This window comes from Aethalodelphis obliquidens, unplaced genomic scaffold, assembly GCF_003676395.1.
Source record: "Aethalodelphis obliquidens isolate GAN/ISIS:26980383/991018 unplaced genomic scaffold, ASM367639v1 scaffold31, whole genome shotgun sequence".
NCBI lineage: Eukaryota > Metazoa > Chordata > Mammalia > Artiodactyla > Delphinidae > Aethalodelphis > Aethalodelphis obliquidens.
In genome coordinates, this window is record NW_020837975.1 from 15,801,825 (window position 1) to 15,824,319 (window position 22,495).

Sequence of the window (22,495 nt, forward strand, 5' to 3'; positions counted from 1 at the left end):
CTTTGGACAACTTAGCATGTTTTTGGCCCAAGGCGAACTAAAATCATTTGCAGTTGCCTCAAACCAAGATAACCACACATTTCTAAGGTAATTGATACCTAAGAAGAACATTGCCTTTAGATCACAGTTCATGATCTAAGCATACTAATTCTTTAAAGAAGGTGGTTAAATTTTATAAAGCATATATGTCTATTGGACTTCCTCCAAAATTTAACATGAAATAATTATATTTTTAGCATGCACAGAGACTATGATAAAGTCAGCACTTAGCACGATCTTTCGGAGCTCTGGAATTACCTCTCTTGACCAATTTAAAGAGAAGGGGAAAAATGGAGGTTTGTTTTTTTACATGTAAAAGTATTATAAGAATAAGAATGATAAGAATAATGCCTTATATTTTAGAAGGCACTCAGATGAAATCAATCACTACTTTTATTTTTCCACAAGTATTTAAGGAAACCATTTTATGAATAGAAAGCTAGGGTAAATAGAAGGCATACAATTTTCATATTCATTGTTAAAACATACCCAGGGAATCCAAACACATGTCACTAACTGTGTTTTACAGTGATATAAAGCATGGAATTGCCCTGGATCCTACCTTATCTGGTGAGTCCAACCAGAGGCTGCAACTACAGCTGGAAAAATAGCTCTTCACACTATATGCCAACGCAAAAGCAGTAAGGATTACCTTTGTCCACAAAGATAACTGGATGGTTTGGTACAAAAACTAAGTAAATATTTAATTATAAACTAGCTTTTATGGAATAAAATAGTTTCAGTAAAAGTAAGATCCAGAAGGAAGCTTAGGGAAACCTACTCATATTCAAAGGAGGAAACAAAGAAACAGAAAACTGAAGTTGTTTCCCAAAGTCAGCTATGAAGGCAGAGTTTAACATCCTTTCCAGGGTTACTCCACTACACAATGCTGCCTTCAGACATGAAACCACTGATTTGGACATTTCAGACCACATTTAAAGAACATAAGAATAGAACCAAATAGTATATGCACTGCAGTTATTCTATTACCCTAAAAAGGGAAGCACGTACTATACCTCCATTCTTTCTTGTTTAACTTCATCAATTTCATCATCTTCAAACATTGCCAAGAGTTCTCCTGTTTGGTCAATGGAGTTGAGAAAGTCTTGAGCGATTTTTTGTCTTTTGTTCGCATTATTACTGCCACTCAATTTGTCTTCATGAAGATAAGGGAAGGAAAAAAGAAATGTTCTTAAATAGGTTTACATCTGCCCCAATCATATGTATTGAATACTGCATATAAAATTCGGAACTGGAATTCTCTCATAATAATCTTCGTAAGGAGAATCCTTGTATCCAAAACAAAAGCATAAGTCATGCAGAATTAAATCATCTATTTATGTCATGAATAAGATTGAGAGAATAAAACCAAATGATCAATTAGCACAATAAGTGTGAATGGATTAAAATTTCTTACCAAAAAAAAAAAGGAAAGACTCTCAGATTTGGAAAAAGAATCCTGCTACAGCAAGCCTAATTAAGAAAGTAAATAAAAACAAAGACATAAATAAAAAACATCAGGATTGAGACATGAAATTAAAAGAAGAAAATACTAGGTACACTACTGTGGCAATATATTTGAAACCTATGGGATGAGATCTTACTCTTTTTCTCATAAGAGATAAAACTACCATACTTATTTAAAAGCAAAACATAACTCTGAGAAAGTTACTGCAAAAAGTCAGGAAGGAAAGTAATGTTGCAAAAGGTAATTAATGCAGTTTAATACACAAAAGTATCAGTGTGAATTAGTGAGGAAGAGCTACATTATTTTTTAATGTGACAAACTGTGTGCTCCTATACCAAATAAAGACAACCCAAACATCTTAGAGTGAAAAAAAGCCTGTCACTCCTTACTCCAATACAGCTTTGTTACCACCCACCTCAATTATGTTGCTACTATCAAATATATTATACATCTATATATTATAGACACAATATTACAATTATATATCTTGTTTTATACAATTGCTTTTAAATCTATTAAGAAAGGAAAATAAATAACACAATTCTATATTCTCTTATATTTACCTACATAATTACCTTTTAGATACTCTTTTTTGTGTGTGTGTGTGTACGTGTGCGTGTGTGTGTGATGTGTGTAGGTGTGGATTCAAATTATTGTCTGGTACAACTTGCTTTCAGCCAGAATAACTTCCTTTAGTATTTTTTATATGGGTCTGCTAGCAAAAAAATTCTCCAGTTTTTGTGTATCTGAGAATATCTTTATTTTGCCTTCAATTTTGAAACACAGTTTTGCTGAACATGTTTCTTGACATATTTGTTGTTGACAGTTTTTCTTTTCAGCATTTGGAATACGTCATCCCACTGCTATCTGACCTGCATTGTTAATGAGAAGTCGGCTGTTAATATTGTTGAGGTTCCACTGTATTTGATGAGGTGATTTTCTCTTGCCTTTCACGATTTTCTTTTTGTCTTTGCCTTTCAGCATTTCTACTAGAATGTGTCTGAGTATGGATCGCTATAAGTTTATCCTACTTGGAGCTTGCTGAGCTGTTTGAATGTGATTAATAATTTTCATCAAAGTTGAGAAGTTTTCCATCGTTATTTCCTTGAATATTTTTTCTGCTCTTTTTTTCCTTCCCTTCTGTAGTCCCATTGCATACACTGGTTCACTTAATGGTGTCTCATATTTTTCTGAAACACTATTAATTTTTCTTCATTCTTTTTTCTATTTGTTCTTTAGACTGTATAATCTTTAATAATCTGTCTTCAAGTTCACTGATTCTTCCTTCTGTCAGTTCAAAGTTACTATTGAGGCCCTCTACTGAATTTTTCATGTCAGTCATTGTACTTTTCAACCGCAGAATTTCCACTTGTTTCTATAATTTCTATCTCTTAATTGATATTCTCTATTTTTGAGACACAGTAACCACACCTTCCTTTTGTTATTTGCACATGGTTTCTTTTAGTTCTTTGAACCATTTATAATAGCTATTTAGTTTCTGTCTGCTAAGCCTAACATCTGGACCCCCTCGAAGGCAGTCTGTGTTGTCTGCTTATTCTTCCTGTTTTTATGGATCATACATATCTGTTTCTTTGAATGTCCAGTATTTTGTTGTTGTTGTTGAAAATGGACATTTTAGGTAATATATTGGAGCAACTCTAGCTAATAATTCCCTCTCCTCCCTGGGGCTTGTTGTTATTGTTTGCTTGCTTGGTTGTTTATTTGTTTAGTGACCTGGCTGGGCTAATTCAGTAAAGCCTCTTTCCCTCGCGGTATGCAGCCTTGGATGCTGCTCCTCAGAGGGTACAGCCTTGAGCATGAGAACAGTCTCCTCAATCACCAGGGATGACTGTGGTTTTAGTCAAGTTCTCTTTACCTGTCACTTTTCCTGATCTCTCCACTAAGTTTCTGGCTGGTATGACTCTATTGGTATGATACACAGCTGTTATCTTCCACTAACTGCTGGCTGACAGTTCTATTGTTTTGATAATACTCTTGTGCATAAATTGCTCCACAGATTGATCTAAGTGATTTCAGGTCACTCTGCAGAGTCAAGGTTGGCCAGCTTTTAAGTTTTGCTCTGACCCCAGGAAGACTCTTTTTAGCTATCTCTTTCCTTTGTTAAACTTCTAGCTGGTGCACTGTTTTGTTTGTTGTTACTAGTATCACAGAGTGACCAGCTTCCCCTTAATTCCTCCACCAGGATCTCCATTGTTTTAAAACACCCTTAGCCATGAACTTCAAATGCTCTTTCCCAAATAGTCATTCCCTATAGGGAGAGCTGCAGAGCTCTCTGATATTAAGGGCTGGCTCTCTCTTACAGGATGAATCTTTGTACTTCTGTACTAGAGCTGGGGTTGGGAGTAGCAAGCAGCTTCTCTCTGAAAGACTTTCCTGGATCTAAGAGTGAGGATCCGGACAGAGATGGTAGCCCCTTGTCTTCAAGGCTTGTCTCTTCTGGTGCGAAGCTTATTCCCTGTGAGCAAGCCAGGATGTGGCAAGCAGGGTCCATCTGGGGTAGAGCTTCCCTATGACTAGAAGATGAGAGGAAGGCCCAGTCCTTTTAGCTGTGCTTGCCTAGCACAGAGGGTCTGCAACACAGAGATGAAGGAGATGAGAGATGCTGATCTCCTGCCCCTCTTGGGGTGAACCTGTCACCCTAGATTGGGAGGTACAGAAGCAGATGTCCATGGTTCTTGGACACATCTGCCCAGAGTAAAGCTTCTATCATTTTGATCTGGGGCAGCAGGGTGGGAGAGGAGGAGAGAAATGAGGGGAGTATATTGTGGCTCAAACACAACAGAGTCTCATTGTTCTTAATGAGATTTAGTAGATTTTTTTGAATATGTTCCTCCATTTGCTGTCTGCCCTTAGGACAATTTCTAAAGATTTTAAACTATTATTTTTAAAATGTTCACCAGTTAAATGTGTTTCACTGGGAAAAGAGTCTACCACATTCCTCACAAGGCCACTCTAGAACTCCCATCTCAGTATTAGATGTATTTTACCTGAGTATTTTACCTTACAAATTATATCAACTACAGTGAATCCTTGAAGAACACAGGTTTGAACCGCGTGTATCCACTTACACATGAATTTTTTTCATTAAATACGTACTACAGTACGTGACTCTATGAGGTTGGTTGAATCTGGGGACATGGAACCGCATACATGGAGGGCCAACTGTAAAGTTACAGGCAGATTTGACTGTTCAGACAGTTGGCACCCCTAACCCCTGCATTGTTCAAGGGTCAACTGTATTTTAAAACTTTATATGAGACACACAAGATTAGAAAATTTAAATGATAAAGAGGAGAGGTTTGAAATAAATAAGGAGGTGAGGACATAAAACTGATATGACAGTGTTAGTAAAACGGAATACTAGTCTCACTACTCTGAGCTTGGTATTCAAAGCATAGTATTAACAGCTATCACTTATTCAGTGGTGGGAATGTATCAGGTGCTTTTCATACATTATGTTGAACTCTCATGGTCAGTAGTATAATTTATGACTTACAAATGAGAAAACTGACCCTCAGGGACACATAGAAAGAAAGCAGAGAACTGGGATTAATAGGAATTTAGGTCTGTTTTGCTCCAAGTCTAGATTCTTTATGCTCTCCATAAAGGGAAGCATTAAGTTCATTTGGAGTTAAATTCTATGAGAACTGCAGGAATACTAAACAGACAACACTGATTAGACATTTGATCAGAATTTTTTTTGGCATGGCCATTACACTTGCTGACTTACTGAGGATCAATGGGAGTAACTGGGTCTCTTTCAAAGTTAGTTAACTCTTCAGTTGGTTTTTGTTGTTTTTTGATTCAGTTGGTTTTGAGCAATTTTCTGGAATTCTTCTGAATACAGTAGAGTTTGTTTAGCTACTTTAGCAGTGTATCTACCAGCAAAGGATACTACCATGCAGTGACTATATTCAATACAAAATAGATGAATTACTTCAAAAATACAACATATTTATTTTGATTAATAAGTATTATTTAATAATTATCTATTTTCAGCTTATCACTATTTGATTTTGCAACATAAATATTTTCTTTAAATATCCTAAAATGGGGAATTGAGTTGGAAAATCAGCTAAGGAAAATTTCCCATTCTGTGTCAGACTTTTTGTTAGATTTCAAACAGCACAGAAATAACACATTAAAATGAGGTGACTTTACATTATAAAACATATCAGATACTTTGTATAATAAATTAACAAAAAAACATACATGCCAATTTCAAAAATATAAAAGTTCTGGCTCCCTCCATTCAGGACAGAAAAATTATGCTTGCTAAAATCAATTATGTTTTAAATCAACACAATTTTCTTAGTTGCATGACATTCTGGTGTAAAGCAGGTCATTGTATTAAAAAAAGAATTAAAATACCAGATTACTCTGAAGTCACATAATTGGAAAATACAAGATTTAACTGCCAACTATATAAATATCTGCACAGTTTCTAAACTACATTATTTAACAGAAGTACATATATTCTACTCTGATGGGAATATCTACATTGACATTGTATAAATGTGTCATCAGCATACATGTGTCGTACTGCTTTTAGCTTAGTGCTTTAAGTTACCTTCCAGAAGATCATCCTCGTCGATGCCTTTGACAATCTTTGATTTGTAGTCTCGGAAAAACATGTATTTTAGCAGTCTTCTAAGTTTTTTCTATTAAAAATATGAAATAAGTAAATAAAAAACCTTACACATACATTCGTTTTATTGATTAAAGACTACTATGATAACTAAATTTAATAACGTGTACCCCAGGATCACTGTGGGGGGGATATAGCAATTCTCAGCATAGTACTGTGAATACAAAATTTAGTCATCAAATTAAACATAAAAGCTACAACACTAGCATTTTTTTATTTTATTTTATTTTTTTTTGCGGTATGTGGGCCTCTCACTGTTGTGGCCTCTCCCGTTGCGGAGCACAGGCTCCGGACGCGCAGGCTCAGCGGCCATGGCTCACGGGCCCAGCCGCTCTGCGGCATGTGGGATCTTCCCGGACCGGGGCACGAACCCGTGTCCCCTGCATCGGCAGGCGGACTGTCAACCACTGCGCCACCAGGGAAGCCCCAACGCTAGCATTTTTAAAAGCACTTTTCATTTGCAAGTATCCAGATACTCCAGAATCACAATGATTTTTGTTTTGGGGGTTTTTTTGGTTAAATTCCTTCTGAAGATTGTGATAAACTTTCCACACTATGCTGCAAATACTGACTTTATGGAATTTTGTACACATTCAGAACCAAATTTTATTTTTTAAAATGATTTACAAACAGCTAGACAAGGAGTTTGTAACAACTGCTTTAAAAAGCCAAGCACTCTCCTTTTTATTGTTTTTTTATTCTCTGAGAATCTTTTCTTTTATTTAGAAGAGTTGGTTTATGTTTTATATTTCTGGAAAACATTCTGTAATCTGAGAAACATATTTTTATGAAACTCAAAGCTGATGAATGATAGTTGAGTCTTAATGATGGCTTTCTTTAGGTTTATTAGAAGACTATAATACTGTTTAACTTTAAAAGTAACTGATAATACTTCGTCATCTGTTGTATGCTTACATTTAGAATGGATTATTACTGGTTCCTGGTCTTCATGTTTAAGATTCCTAATGACAGCTGAAATAAATTGTATTTTACAAAGCTCTTTTACATGCATTCTATTTGAAATTTTCAATAGCCCTGAGATACAGACAAATATAATCATCTCCTTTTTATATATAGGGAAACCGAGGTTAAAGATAGTCTCACAACTGAAGCTTATAGCAGGACCAGAAGTAGAACATGACCTCTGAACCCCAGTTTCCTTATTTACAAAGTAAGTAAAGTACTTACCTTAGAGGACTATTGTGAGGAATAAATGAGAAAATGAGTGAAGCTGCCTAGTGCAGTATGGAAAACACAATAGGCAGTCAATGACTTCTGCTTGAATATAAACCAGCATTATTAAGAGAAAAAACATATACCTGTATATAGGTGTTTGCTATCCTTTTTTTCTCTTTCCTCTGATTCCTGAAAATTCAGTACTTTAGATTTTATTTTGTCTTATATTACAGTCATGTAAACTGCTTTAAATTCTGTTTGGAACACACCAGCATATAAATAAAATTATTATTCTGAGGAGAAAGATGAGAATACTGGCAACTATCATATTACAGCTAGGCGCTTGGTTGCTAAAAAGGTTCTGATTAACAGTCCTTCTAGACAATAGAAGGGTTTTGACAATCAGTGTGTATTCCTGAAGTTTCCATAGGATTTAAAACTTTGACTTCCCCGAAAGGCAGGAAAAAGTGTCAATGTGGACTATTTTTTGTGCTGGCTTGTTTACCTCTGTCGATGGAAAAGAAAAACTGACTGGACATATTCTGTAAAGTACTGATGCGAACTCCACTGCCCTCCAGCTGCCTTCGTAAAGGATCTTGGCTCAAGGTCCCTGTTCCTGCCAACGGCACCTTCAGGCTCTTTCCTCACAGCACCACTGCTATATGGTGCCTACTTCCCCGTCTTCCTAATGAAGTCACTAAATCCTGAACATTCTTACTCTTCACCATCTCTCTGAATTCTTCCTTCCCATCCACTTTCAGAGCCATCATACTAATCACAGTTTGCCTTGATTACTGAGCCTGCATCCTGGTTAGTTCCATTCTACATATAGCTGCATACAGCTGCATGAGTCTCACCCTAGGCAGAAACCTCCACTTCAACAAATCCTACAGCCTCTCCAATCTAATCACACAACCTTAAAATGCTGTGAGTCTCAAAATGCTTCTTCAACTAAATCATACAGATTTCCTAAACCAGATTATAGCTTCTTGACAGTGAATACATTTCTTTTCTCTTTATAGTCCTCATACCATATAAGAGTTAATGAACTAAAAATTTATAAAATTTAATGGTAGACTGGTCGAGGTGCAATTTGTAGATCTCTGAATCCCACTGCAGAAGGAAGAGAAGTTTAGGCATCCAAGTTTAGTCAATCTCCAGTCAGTCAGAAGGAAAGCTTTCACAAATATAAAATAACTGGGTATCACAGAAAGAATGTTAACCAGGATATCCAGAAGGTCAGATGGGATGCCTTCTGATAAAAACCAGAGCCGCAAACATACAAAAATGGGTAAATGTAATTAAAATGCCAGGGGAAAACAATGGAGAAATGAAAGATGGAACATTAGGAACTAAGCACCGCGTGCTCACTTGGGTTAGAGTCTACCATAACATGCTGTGGTTATTCAGTTAGTTTTTCCACATGTAACTTTCAGATGAAAATTTTATTAAAAACATGCAAAATGTCACAAAATATTTTCAAACTAGCTACTCTTGGAAGATAGTTATGACAAAATTATACATGTAAATACCAGCATAAATATTTTAATGCCAGAGTTCAAAGAGTAAGAAAGATAGATCTTTATTAAAAAACCTAGATATTATGGTATATATTTATCTTATACAATATTCATCTTGATTGATTTGCTTTTTTCCTTTTAACCAGTGTCACAGAAAAAACTTTGTATTTCAAGTGAAAAAACTATTCTATGAAAGCCTGTATAAAATTAGAAGAAAAATAAATATGCCACTTAGTTATATCCCAGTTACCAAAACAAAGCACCTGGTCAATATCTAGTGAACATTATGTAGCAGTGAAAATGTCTAAATATATATTTAAGGATAAGTGAGAATTCGTTGTCAGCATACTTTTATGTAAGTGCCCTTGTCCATGTAAAAATAAATTCTTTTGTAGTAAACCATTTTCTTATGCAAACTATGAGGACTCAAATATTAGTTCAACAGTTATGATTCCAATGTGAAAGCTATAAAACAAGGGTAGCTTCCTTACATAAGTGTAATTAATCACCAAGCTTGGCATTTCAATATGATGAAATTATTTTATATTACCTTATCTTTGCGTATCAAAAACAGAAGATCTTCAGCAGAGATTACCCTTGCTCCCCGGAGCTGAGAAACTTCAGCAGCTTGCTGTAACTAACAACAAAGGAAATTTTTCTCAATAATCTAAATTAAATATACTACAGTCATGATGTCTCAAGAGAGATAAACATTCTAAGAGTTAAAAACCTTTGGGAATAATCCAGCAATCACAGTACTGCTTTTGAAAGCAAAATGTCTTATGTTTTAAGGTATAAAAAAACTGCAATTAAATTAACTTATACGCCTACCTGTAACTGATACAATAAAGAGAAATCCTTGACTTCTTTCATGCAAAAGAAAAATCATATGCAGCTTCCAGAAATGCATTAATGCACCTGAAAATAATTTTATGAAATTTTATCCTCATATCCATGTGAGCAATGGTTTCACTCAGTATCACTAGTTGAATAAGTATATTATTAATCTGAGCTCCCATGCTGGTATGATTTGAAATAGGCCCATTCAGAACTTTAAAAGATCAACAAAAACAGTAGCTGTTTCTAATATCCAAAGGAAAAAAAATAGTTTTAGTTTTGGCAAGTCTTCAGTGGGCAAAGGATTCAGTCCATAAATCATAATACTGGACTGCATTAATTTCTTTCCACACTAATCACATACACACAAAAAGTTAACTGTATCTGGAATGCACAACACAAAACATACTGCATGAAAAGTTAGATTCCCCCTGAAATGTTCATCTGGGCACTTATATCTACAAAGTTGAGAGTTTTCTGGGATTCAGAAGTCCTAGAAACACAATCTTACTTGAAAATGACCTGGAAAATAAAAGAATGTGAAAAATGATAGTTCTATTTTTTGGCACAGGCAAAATCAGTTTCTTATTTTGATTAGTTAGAAGGAACATAAAATACATCCAGCTGAAAAAAATAAAGATGCTGGAGAAAACACTGCAAAAATGTGCCTGTAACTTCTTCCAAATTTGATCAAACCATGGTGATTGCACCAAACCAACTCTATCCAATATTATAAAAATATTTACATATAAAAGCTGTTCTTGAATGCATCTTTCTTTGAAAGGAATAAATCTAACACATATTCCTAAGAACTAATCTTTAAAAAATGACACACTGTTATCTTAGCAAGTATAAGAAATCAAATAGTGCATTTGTACTAAAGAAATTCTGAATGGTCAAGAGATTTTGCTAAGTAAGCTTCAAACCTTGTCTAAATACACAGACTACAAAATAGACTATAAACTCCCTATGTGTCAGCCTTACCACTGAATTTCCTGGATACTGGTGGTTGGTATATAAACATAATTCTACCTAAATATAGAAATTTAAATTTAACTGTGAACCATTTAAAAAGAAATCTTGGGGGAAAGGTTTTTCAAAAGATGATATATCTACCCAGAAAGAAACTAAGTTTTCAGTGGGAAAAATGTGAACATATTTTTCTAAAAACTCGAAGAATGTCAGGGAAATATGTGTACATGTGTTTTTTCAAACAAAAACATTTCTATGACAGAATAAAATACACATAATCAATGTGGAGAAGAATATGGGCTCAGTATCCATTTGTCTGGACACAGAGAACCAGGAGGCCGCACTGTCAAGTAACTTTTTATTTTCTTAAATGGAGGATGGTGATGATTTGAAAACTCTAAAATACTATACAGATACAAGTAATTTTACTCATGTTAAGAAAGGACCAGGATAAGTGTACCTCCCTAAATTGTCTTCCCAATAGATCAACTGTTTATCCACAACACATGTGAATAATCTGTATTTATAACACTCTCCAAAATGTCAGTGTATAAACACATTCAGTCGGAAAAAAAAGAAGAAAATGGAAAATAAACACATAGAAGAGTTAGCCATTTTAAAACACCTTTTCGAAACCAGTACACAACTATTGTAGAGATCTGGATCACAGTTAGGTTGTCATAATTAGCAGGAAAACTTTATCTTTAGCTTTCATCTACCTTATTTACTAATTTCCCTCACCCAACCTAGTGCCCTCACTAGCACTGGCACTGCTGGCACTCTCCAGGATGCCTTGGACTCCCACGTAGTGAGTCCTCAGGGCTGAAAGTTATCATTGTGTTACTGCACCGCAAGCCCATCTGGCCCCGACGTGTCCCACACTCCAAAATCATCTCCTCCACACTCTCACCTCCTCTTCTCTACAAAGTGAGGAGGGCGAGCTTCTTAACTAATTACAGTGATCACACTAAAGTGTGTATTGCCCACTGGCTAACTTCTAGAACTTTTGTCTACAATTACCAAAGAGACTAAAGAAACTTCTCTTTAACAACGTAAGCTTAAAAAGCAAGTTAGCAGCTTGGCAGTCCAATTCCACAGGAGGCTGAGCTCAGGACCAGTGCACTCAACGTGAAAACAATACTAGAACCAGGAAACCAAAATCAAGAAATATTTCTAATACCTTCAGTGTTCAAAAAAAAAAAAGTTGATTCTATCAATATATTGTAAGAAACCCCTCAATGTTTTTAATCCCTGAAAATAAACGGAAGTTGTACTTCATTATTCACTGCAGCAAGTCAAGTATTTCTGGCAGTAACTAAAATGACATGAAATGATAGTAGATTTTATAATTTTTTTATTACAGTGAAAGTAGTATACATTTAATTGCATTTATAAAATATGCAAGAATTGACATAGCAGAGGAATCCTTTAAGACCAATTACTGGTTGAATGGGTATACAAATTTTCTTAACTATATGGATAAAGGTATGATGATAGTAACTTTATAGAGATTTATTTGTAACTTAGTAAAATATTTTGCTAAAAGCATTATTATACAACAGGAGCACTTTTACAGCATTGATTTGTTTCTGATAAATATTATTTCTATTTTTCAAAGTAAATTAAAAATATTATACTTGTAACAACTGTTTCAAAGAAAAAAATTTCCCCTAGCATATTAACACTCATCATGTTTGCATTTTAAATATTTTATGATACTTTATTTGCAGGTTCAGCATAAAAGGTACACTTTAAACTTTACATCTTTCAGCCCACAAATAAATCTCTTCTCAGTTTCTCATTTCTATCAATGACACTAACAATCGAACAATTTTTTTTCCTCTATTTTATTTTCACCAACTTCTGTTGATTTTGTTGGTTTAATTGGCTCAGGGTCTTGAATTTGCTCTCTACTTCCACAGTATTCATCTGGATGTAGGCCTCTGGGGCGTTTTGCTTACTGCTTTCTAAATTTCAATGTCTCCAAATGGTGATGTACCCTAGATTAAGTGTTAACATGATCTTCTTCAAATATAACGTCCACAATTCTTGTTCCAGGATCTATGATAATTCAGTGTACTGACTTCAGTGTGGTCTTTAAAGACTGACTGACTCAAAGATTTTTTTCCGTATACCTTCATTCTCTTCATTATATGTCTTGTTTTTCTGTCATTATTCTACATTTAAGCTCCAATAATTTCAGTTCTATCTTAAGCCTTTGTGTACTTGTGACAGTTAATTTTATATGTCAGCTTGACTGGGTTACAGGGTGCCCAGACATTTGGTCAAATGTTAATTCTGAGTATGACTGTGAAGGTATTTCTGGATGAGATTAAGATTTGAATCCCTAGGCTGGGTAAAGCAGATTGCCACTCCCCACCACCAGCCCCTGCTACTGTTAGTGGGCCTCAACCAATCAACTGAAGAGGTGAATGGAACAAAAAGGCTGAATAAGAGGGAAGTCCTTCTGCCTGACTGCCTTGAACTGGGACATAGACCTTTTCAGCCTTTTGACTTGGACTAAACCGTCTCTTAGTTTTCAGGTTTTTGGATTTGGGCTCGAACTACATTCTGTCTCTCCTGAGTCTCTGGCTTGCCAACTACAGAACTCGGGATTCTCAGCATTCAAAGCCATGTGAGCCAGTTCCTTATAATAAATCTATCTGTACACATACACACACACACACACACACACACACACGTATCCTATGGGTCTTTATCTTCCTCAACCAGTTAGATACCTAATGCTCTTGCCTCCCAACTTCCGTCTGAATAATATCTCTAGGTCCAGGACCACCATTCCCCCAACAGGCAGTTTATAAATGTTTGGTAAATGTTGGCAATCCACTTCCCCTTGACTGTTTTCAGTTTTCCCATCTATAATATAAATAAATTGAGCTAGATGAAGTCAATAACCCCTGCAAATTGGCTGGGGCCCATGTAAATTCAGCAGAAAGAGTTCTCTAAAGTTCTAAAAGGTTTCAAAAGTACAGCAAAATCAGTTCAATGATTTCCCAATCATTAGCATCCTGAAGGTGTTTCATTTTAACCACACCTCTATTGCACCTCTTTGTTTTGGATTCTGGCTAACTCTCTGGATCCTTCCTTTCTGAGAATAAATAGTAAGTGAATACATAGTACATATAGGAATGGTTAAAAGCTATGTGATGAAGAGGCAAAATCTTAGGGTAGGTTATCACGTGGCCTAAGAGTTATTTGTCTTTCTATCCATTTGTCTATCACACACTAGTTATCGGGCCAGATATGAGGTTAGGCTAGGAAAGAACAGCTCTGCTTGCAGCCGTATTTGTCAGCCACGGATAACCTCAAAGACCCTCTCCGAATCCTCCATGTTGTGACTGAAAGAATTAAGAGACAGGAAATCTGGACTCCAGTTCTGGCCACTAAGTAACTACATAACTTCAGATACTTCAAATAACTTCCCTAGATTTGTAGCCTTATGTATTCTTTTCCATTTGAAAGGGATAAGCAATGATTTTAATGACTAGAAGGAGAGTTAATAAAAAGTCTTAGTAGTAATAATTTATTAAGTACCTAATTTATTCTTAGGCAGTACAGGAACTGTGCTATGTGCATTATAAACATTTAATTCTAATTTTAAAATTATTATCTAAGTTAAGGGCTTCCCTGGTGGCGCAGTGGTTAAGAATAAGCCTGCCAATGCAGGAGACACAGGTTCGATCCCTGGTCCAGGAAGATCCCACATGCCGTGGAGCAACTAAGCCTGTGCGCCACAACTACTGAGCCTGTGCCCTAGAGCCTTCGAGCCACAGCTACTGAAGCCCACGCGCCTAGAGCCCGTGCTCTGCAACAACAGAAGCCACCACAGTGAGAACCCGCGCACAGCAACGAAGACCCAATGCAGCCATAAATAAATAAATAAATAAATTTATTAAAAAAAAAAAAGAGGGCTTCCCTGGTGGCGCAGTGGTTGAGAGTCCGCCTGCTGATGCAGGGGACGCGGGCTTATGCCCCGGTCCGGGAAGATCCCACATGCCGCGGAGCGGCTGGGCCCGTGAGCCATGGCCGCTGAGCCTGCGCATCCGGAGCCTGTGCTCCGCCACAACCGTGAGAGGCCCGCGTACCGCAAAAAAAAAAAAAAAAAAAAAAATTATTATCTAAGTTAAAATGTATATAACAATAAAAAGTCAAACAATACTCTAAGTTTTATAATGACAGACAGAAATACCTAGCCATACTTCTTTCCAATCTGTAATTCTACTTCCGAAGGAAAATACTTTCAACTTTTCTAGCTTGTTCTTCTGTTATTTACCTCCACATTTGAAATACGCTTACAAGGCTATTTTATTTTTCAGCTTTAAATACTATCGATTGACTTTTTACTACGGAAGATGAAGAGTTAGTGTTCACAGATGTCTCATATTTACCATTTCCTTCCTCCCCTCTTGATATTATTTTAAAAATGTAATTTTTTGTTAAATTAGTATCTAGTGTTTACATTATTATGACTGCATAAACACTGTTACAGCTTGGCCACCATGATCAAATTTCTTTTTATAAATTAAAAAAAATTTTTTTGTAGTTCAGAATTTCCTTTTCTTTTTTGCTTTATTTATTGTGAATCTAACACTATTTCATCTACATTATTTAAAAGATTTGAAACATGTAAGGATTTCTTTCAATTTCATTGTTTTTGTTTTTCCCCAGAGACTCATCCGGAGTCTGCCAGACTCTCTTCAACAATTACATTTTGGATTTTTGTCTTCTTGATCCCATTTTGTTCTTAATTTACTTCCTTTATTTTGGTAGAGCACATTCCCTGGATGTTTCTCTTTTTTGTTTTCGAGCGTAGCTATAATATTTGCTTTATAAAGTCCCTGTCTGCTATTTCAATACCTGGGTCATCTTAGAGTCAATCACCAGTTTGTCTTTTCTCTTGGCTGTGAGTCATGCTTCCCTGTTACTTCATATTTTAAGGATAATCTGTGATTTTATCTGAGATATTATAAATGATACATTGTAAGGACTCTGGATTCTGCTATGCTCCTCTGAAGAATATTGATCAATTTTTTTAAACAGGCAGATAAGTAAAATGAATTCAAACTGCAGTTATCTATCTCCTTCCTCCAGTGGTGGGCTGCAGCCTGAAAAATACCTCTGACAGGTTCCTGAGAAAGGGTGCATGGAAAATAAAGTTTTAAAGATCCTATGTCTGAAAATTCATTTATGCCACCCTTATATTCAATTTATAATCTACCTAGATATAGGATTTGAGATTAGAAATAATTTTCCTTCAGAAATTTAAAGACATTGCTCCATTGTCTTCTAGCTAAAAATGCTGCTGTTAAGAAGACAGGTGTCTTTTTTTTTTTTTGATTCCTAACCCTTTAGGTGACTTCCCCCCCTCCCCCCCCCCGCCCCCCGCCATGAGAAACTTTTGCTACTGTTCTCTTTATACCTGAAATTTTTAAATTTCACAGTGCTATGCCTTGGTGAGGCTCTTTCTTCATATATTTTCCTGGTACTCACACGGACACTGCAACCTATATATTCTTGTCCTGCAAGTCTGGGAAATTTTCTGGGATTACTCTGAAAATTTCCTTCCTTCTGTTTTCTGGATTTTTTTCAGAATATCTATTAATCAAATGCCAGTGATCTTTTGTGCCTGGGATCTCTAATACCGGAGTTCTTTCTATTCAACCTCTCCAGAGGTAAACCTACATTGTTTTGTCAGAATGGCAAAGAGGTAGTTGACTGCCTATGTGGTTGTGATAGGGCACTGGAGTAAAACTGCTCCTTTACTTTCTACCAGTGCTCCTGTTTCTTCAGAGGTATCCTGAATGCTGATTTTTTTCTAGGTTCCAAGGTTTCATTTTTCTCAAATCTGTTAAACCTTTAAATGTTTCTACCCACTTTTAAACTTCCATAATTATTTGATATGTCTCATCTGCTATTTAATCTCCCATTTTCTTGATCTTCATAGATTTATGCTTTTAAAAATTATTTTGCTGTCATTTAGTAGGGTTTTGAGAAGGTTTGGAGATAAGCAGTGAATCACCTATGTTTAAACAGAAGCTGTTGCTCCTTTTTGTGTGCTGACATTTACTGAATGTACTATCCTGTGCTTCCTGCCTCCTATACATCATCTCATTTAACCCTCACAACAAACCTGTGAGAGATGTCCAGGTACACAAAACTGGTACTAATTAATAAATGCTTAACATCAAGCCATTCATCTTTCTCTCCAAGATTAATTTCTTATTCGGAATACAGGAAGGTATGTAAGGCTTAATGAAGTTTTACATTGCATAGAAAATCTACCCACAAAAACATTTATTTGCCTTTCAAAACATTTTCATTGCTGGCAAATAAATGGTTGCCAAAAAAAAGGTTTGGATCAAAACATTCAAGTCAGCTGCTTCATGCAGACACAGCTTAAGGATTGAGAACTCAGCAAATGTTTGAAAGGAAAGGGATTTGTAACTAAATACAGTCAACATTCAGAATACTATAAATGTAAGATATTTGACTTAGTCTTTTCCTATCATATGATCTCCTTATTCTTTTTGGTGACTAGTCTTCCACTGTCTTAGACATTTGAAACATAAACAAGTATATAAATTGATAAAAGATGTGCTTAACTTCTGAGAATTTCATTTTAACTCTTCTTTTTAGAATCGTAAGTCAAACACAGTTAGTCAAGTTTTTAAAAATATGATAAGGCTATAATTATCAGTATCTCATGACTCAAATAATTCATATTTATTTATATATGCATTTTAAACAATGACCAAGACACAATCAATATAAGCCTGCAATGCTTAAAAAATGTCCAATGAGAACAGCACCCCTGAGAAGAAACTAATTCTTTGGTTATTCTTATTTAAATGTGAAAGTGGGAGAACAACAGCCATTTGAAAGTTTTCTTTTGAACTATTTTGCATATAAGTTATTCATAAGCAATTTTCAAGTCTAAACACATCAAGTTTTGAAAGCAAAAGGATATTTTGAAAATTTTTTAAGGCTGAAATTAAAATAATAAACTAGACTATAATTTAAATATTATACTATACTATACCTTAAATACTATACTATACTATAAATACTATGCTATTAACTAACTACAGTTAATACTATTTAAAATTTATTTACTATTTAACTATTAAAACTAAACTGCTACTTAACTATTTAAACTAAAATACAATTAAAATTGTACAAAGATGGTAGCAGATCTTCAATTTGTTCATGTTATATACAGCTATCTTTCCATTAGTCAATAACTGAAAAACAATAGTTTACATGTACAAGTATGTACATTTCATTTGCATTTCTTAAAATTTTAGAAGCATAATTTCTGGTAGCCTACAAAATGTATACTTTCTTTATCTACAATTAATAATGTCTCTTTTTTTTCTCTGCTTATTTCTTGGCATCTTTGTGCCTCCTTCCATGTTCCCTTCTGTTCACACTTCTAAAAAGGCATCTACCAAAAGAACTGCAGCCATTACTTATTTCTCCAAAGGACAAAAAAATAACAAATATAAGACTCAGTTAATTACTTTTCTTCAGAATGCTACCTAATTTTTCACATGATAACCTGGTTTTTCACCCTAGAATGTTTAGGAATAAACACAGGTCTTGTCCTAAATCTTCATGTTTAGATCAGGGTATTAAAAGCACTGAATTACACCAGACCACACACAGACCAATGTAATGACTGGAAAAATTACCAAATGGAAAGAATAATGTTAAAGAATAATCATGAGGAATGAGGAAAACTGATTTCTAATTTTATCTCTGTTACTATCACCCTTACTTTGACAAAAGCAATTTTATAATTTTGTCTTTTTGTTGAGAAAAGATATGGATAAAGTGCCAACTTTAGAATTTTAGAACTGCACCCATGCTGGGTCTCAGAACCTCATCCATGCACAAGGAGGGCAGGGGTCTGCTATGAAACTCAGTTAAAGTTTGGTTTTCTCTGTCAGTACTGTGTATGCTGAAGAGAGTTCCAGAGAATTTAGATTATTGCCTCCATTTTAAGATCTAACTAACTCAACAGATTATCTCCATGTAAGGCACTATACAAATTGATTTCACAAGTAGTTTAATAAAGAAGCTTTAAAAAATCATTACTTTAAAAAATTTTCCCAAACCATCTTAACTTCTTTCCTCTCATAAAATTTTTTAAAATGCCTACAGTTTGATGTTTAAGGGAGATTATATCATGCGGCATATAGTAAGCCCTGAATAAAGGCTATCTACATTTATTTAGAAATGAGAAATTAAATTTCAGGTTCATCATAAAAAAGTTTATAACTTCTAGGCTACTATTGGACTATTACTTAGCACTTATGATTTTACCATAAACAAATTTAGAATGTAAATAATTTGTGTGGATAAGTTATATGTGTGTGTGTGTGTATATATATATATATACACACACACACACATATATACATACATATATTATTTGTATGTATATACACACTCATATACACATGTGTATATATCACTAGAACCACTTTCTTACAAGTTTTAAGAAAGTAACTCTACCTAAATTTAACGGGGAAAACTATATGGACTTCTTTTGATAGAGAACTAATAGCTTCTCTAATAAATTCTCTTGTGGAATCAACTCACCATGAAATACAATGCATGTGTTAGTGTGCATACATTTTTGAAACTATACTTTTGAACAGAATAGCTGATCTTTCTGATCCTCAAGTTCTTCAAGTGGGAACTGAACAGATGTGAACAATGAAAAGCCTTTTGGCTTTCCCTTTCTGATTCTAGTATTTAAACCTAGGTGTACTTTACTTTTGGATCCATAATTAAGCACTTGCATCAATGAGAGAAGAAATAAAAAAGAAGAATGCAAGGAGAAATAGTACAACTTGGTGAGAGGCAGATGAGAGTCGATTTTCAAAGGAAAATCCTCTTAGTTATACCAGTGGAAATGGCAACCAATCCAACTATCTGTATGAGTGTGGCACAGGTGATACAGTTAACTATTCCAGGATCCTATCCAATAGTTCCAGATACATTTGAAAGCCAAAGAGAGTTGCAAAGTGGGATTAAAGCAATGCGGTTACTAATGCATAGAAGAGACTGATCTCTATCCATTTCCACCGTGCCCTATGCTTTTATCATATGATGAGCAGAGGTAATTTGTATATACTTCCCCCTTAGTCTGTCAGAGAAAGTAGCCCTTATTCAAATTTTGTATCCAAACACTGCTTACACAGGCAAACCAATCAATGTTGTACACAGTACTTATCAAATTTGCTGTAGTATATGTAAAACTAAATGAGAATCAGGTTTCCGGGCTCAGACGTCAGCCCCATATTCCACTCAAGAATTAAAAAGGTTATTTATTAAAATGGGCTCAAGAAGGTGATATAGTACAGATCTTGTTACACTCATAGGTCACTGTGAAGATGAGATGAAATGATGTGGGGCAGGCACTTGGGGAGCTACCAAGCACTCTGCCAGCATAAGATACTGTGTGGGGATGAATAAGGTGGAATAGCAGTCGACATAAGAAAAGAAAAAAAATTTACCGATAATTTGGTAGGCAGAGAAAATTTTAGGTTTGCTATTAAAACCCAAACCAGGATATTCTTAAAAGATTCATTCACATCAGACATAAAAAGGTACAACTTTCCAACAATATTCATACAGTACATCCTAAGAAAGCAGACAGCATAGAGAAGATGGAACCCTACGTCCTTCAAAAATGCAAGGTAGATACGACCCAGCAGTTCCACTACTGGACATATACCCTGAGAAAACCATAATTCAAAAAGAGTCAGGTACCACAATGTTCATTGCAGCTTTATTTACAATAGCCAGGACATGGGAGCGACCTAAGTGTCCACTGAAAGATGAATGGATAAAGAAGATGTGGCACGTATATCCAATGGAATATTACTCAGCCATAAAAAGAAACGAAATTGAGTTATTCGTATGAGGTGGATGGACCTAGAGTCTGTCACACATAGTGAAGTAAGTCAGAGGGAAAAACAAATACCGTATGCTAACACATATATATGGAATCTAAAAAAAAAAATGGTTACGAAGAATCTAGGGGCAGCAGGAATAAAGACGCAGATGTAGAGAATGGACTTGAGGACACAGGGAGGGGGAAGGGTAAGCTGGGACGAAGTGAGAGAGTGGCATGGGCATACATACACTACCAAACGTAAAACAGATAGCTAGTGGGAAGCAGCCGCATAGCACAGGGAGATCAGCTCGGTGCTTTGTGACCACCTAGAGGGGTGAGATAGGGAGGGTGGGAGGGAGGGAGACGCAAGAAGGAGGAGATATGGGGATATGTGTATATGTATAGCTGATTCACTTTGTTATAAAGCAGAAACTAACACACCACAGTAAAGCAATTATACTCCAATAAAGATGTTAAAAAAAAAAATGCAAGGTAGGTGCCACAGCCTCTGAGATCTCCTCTAACTCAAGCACAGACCTAATCATCCCCTTTCCATTGTGCTTCCCGGGGACCTTGTATGACTTCAGTCAGCTTACTATTATCACCGTATTTTGTAAAGATCTTTTTACGAGATAAAGGCTTCCCTTCCAGAATGCAAACTCTCCATTAAAACGTGTTAGAGAAAAGTGAAACGGTAGTTAAGCAATTTGGCAAAAGCCACGTAAAACAAGAAGCGGCATGACTGGTGCGTGGAAATTGGCACAGGGACTAGAGGAAGAAGGCTGAGGACTGCTGATCCTAGTATGAGCTCTGTGTGAATGTGGCCAATAACTAAACATAACTGAGACTGTGCTAACCAAAACAAACAAACAAACAAATCCAGGAAAAATAACAGTTAACTTTTAACATCCTTTAACAGGGATGTTAAAAAGAACAAGTGAGGAAGAAAAAATGAACACAGAAAAGATAATGCCTAAAACATAATTATCTGCCCCACAAATATTAGTCTTTTATTTCCTTCTGTGGATTTGCAGGACAGCGATATTACAAAAAGAGAAGCCACGGAAGGGGAGCCTTTCAAACTGTAGTCTTGTAGGTGAGGTGAAAATAAGTAAGTAAGTAAGCATGGAGGTTAAAAATCTATCACTTTCAATTGAACACTGGCCCTTGGTTTGTTCAATACGTATTTATTGAGCACCTAGTATAGGCCAACCACTGGGCTTGGAACCGGTCAGAAGCAAAGCAAGCAAGCAAACAACAAGAAAAAATATCAAAACATGGCTCCTAATCTCATAGATTTTATAGACTGTGCTTATTTTTTAGTAAAGATGCATAATAAATAATAGCACATATTACAAAAATTTTATTTAAAATAAGTTAAACAAGTGAATGCTGAAAATCAAAGAATTAGGAAATAAGTACCATAACTTGTACACTGTGTTGAAGAGTACAATCAGCTAACACCTTTGCAAATGTTCCACAAGGAAGCCACACACTACATTAAGGTTATCAATCTGAAGAGTCCCAAGACATTGCTACAAATTATCTAAAATGTCTAAAAAAAATATCCTGACTCCACTGGAGTTAGTTCAGTTAAAATATCAGCCACGATCAATTTCCAGCCTAAAGGCAAATCAAATTGTGCCTCCTAGTCTCTAATCAGGATTTAGAGAAAACCTCAATTTTTAGAATTTATCTGGCTGAGTCTCAGCTAATGTATGTATGTGTGTCTGGGGCATCTTTGGGGATGACCCACATGGGATTGTTGATAGTTATTTGATGTTTATCAGTCAGGGGCTTGGAAGGAAAAAGCATAGTTAAACCGGGTAGCTGGAGGAAGAGCTGAAACAGAAACTATTCACAAAGATGAGAGCAGGGCTTTGGGA

At 35.5% G+C, this 22,495-nt stretch overlaps 1 protein-coding gene across 5 annotated transcripts in view; it reads right to left on the reverse strand.

Annotated features, from left to right (window-relative positions):
* The window catches only part of SUPT3H (SPT3 homolog, SAGA and STAGA complex component), a 446,906-nt gene that overhangs the window by 157,185 nt on the left and 267,226 nt on the right, over positions 1-22,495 (reverse strand). For all 5 annotated transcript variants that reach the window (XM_027127428.1, XM_027127425.1, XM_027127426.1 and 2 more), the window contains 3 exons: positions 9,423-9,509; positions 6,099-6,189; positions 1,056-1,195 (listed from right to left, as the gene is read on the reverse strand). In XM_027127428.1, coding sequence (XP_026983229.1) covers positions 1,056-1,195; positions 6,099-6,189; positions 9,423-9,509 — 318 coding nt within the window. The remainder of the gene's footprint in view (positions 1-1,055; positions 1,196-6,098; positions 6,190-9,422; positions 9,510-22,495) is intronic.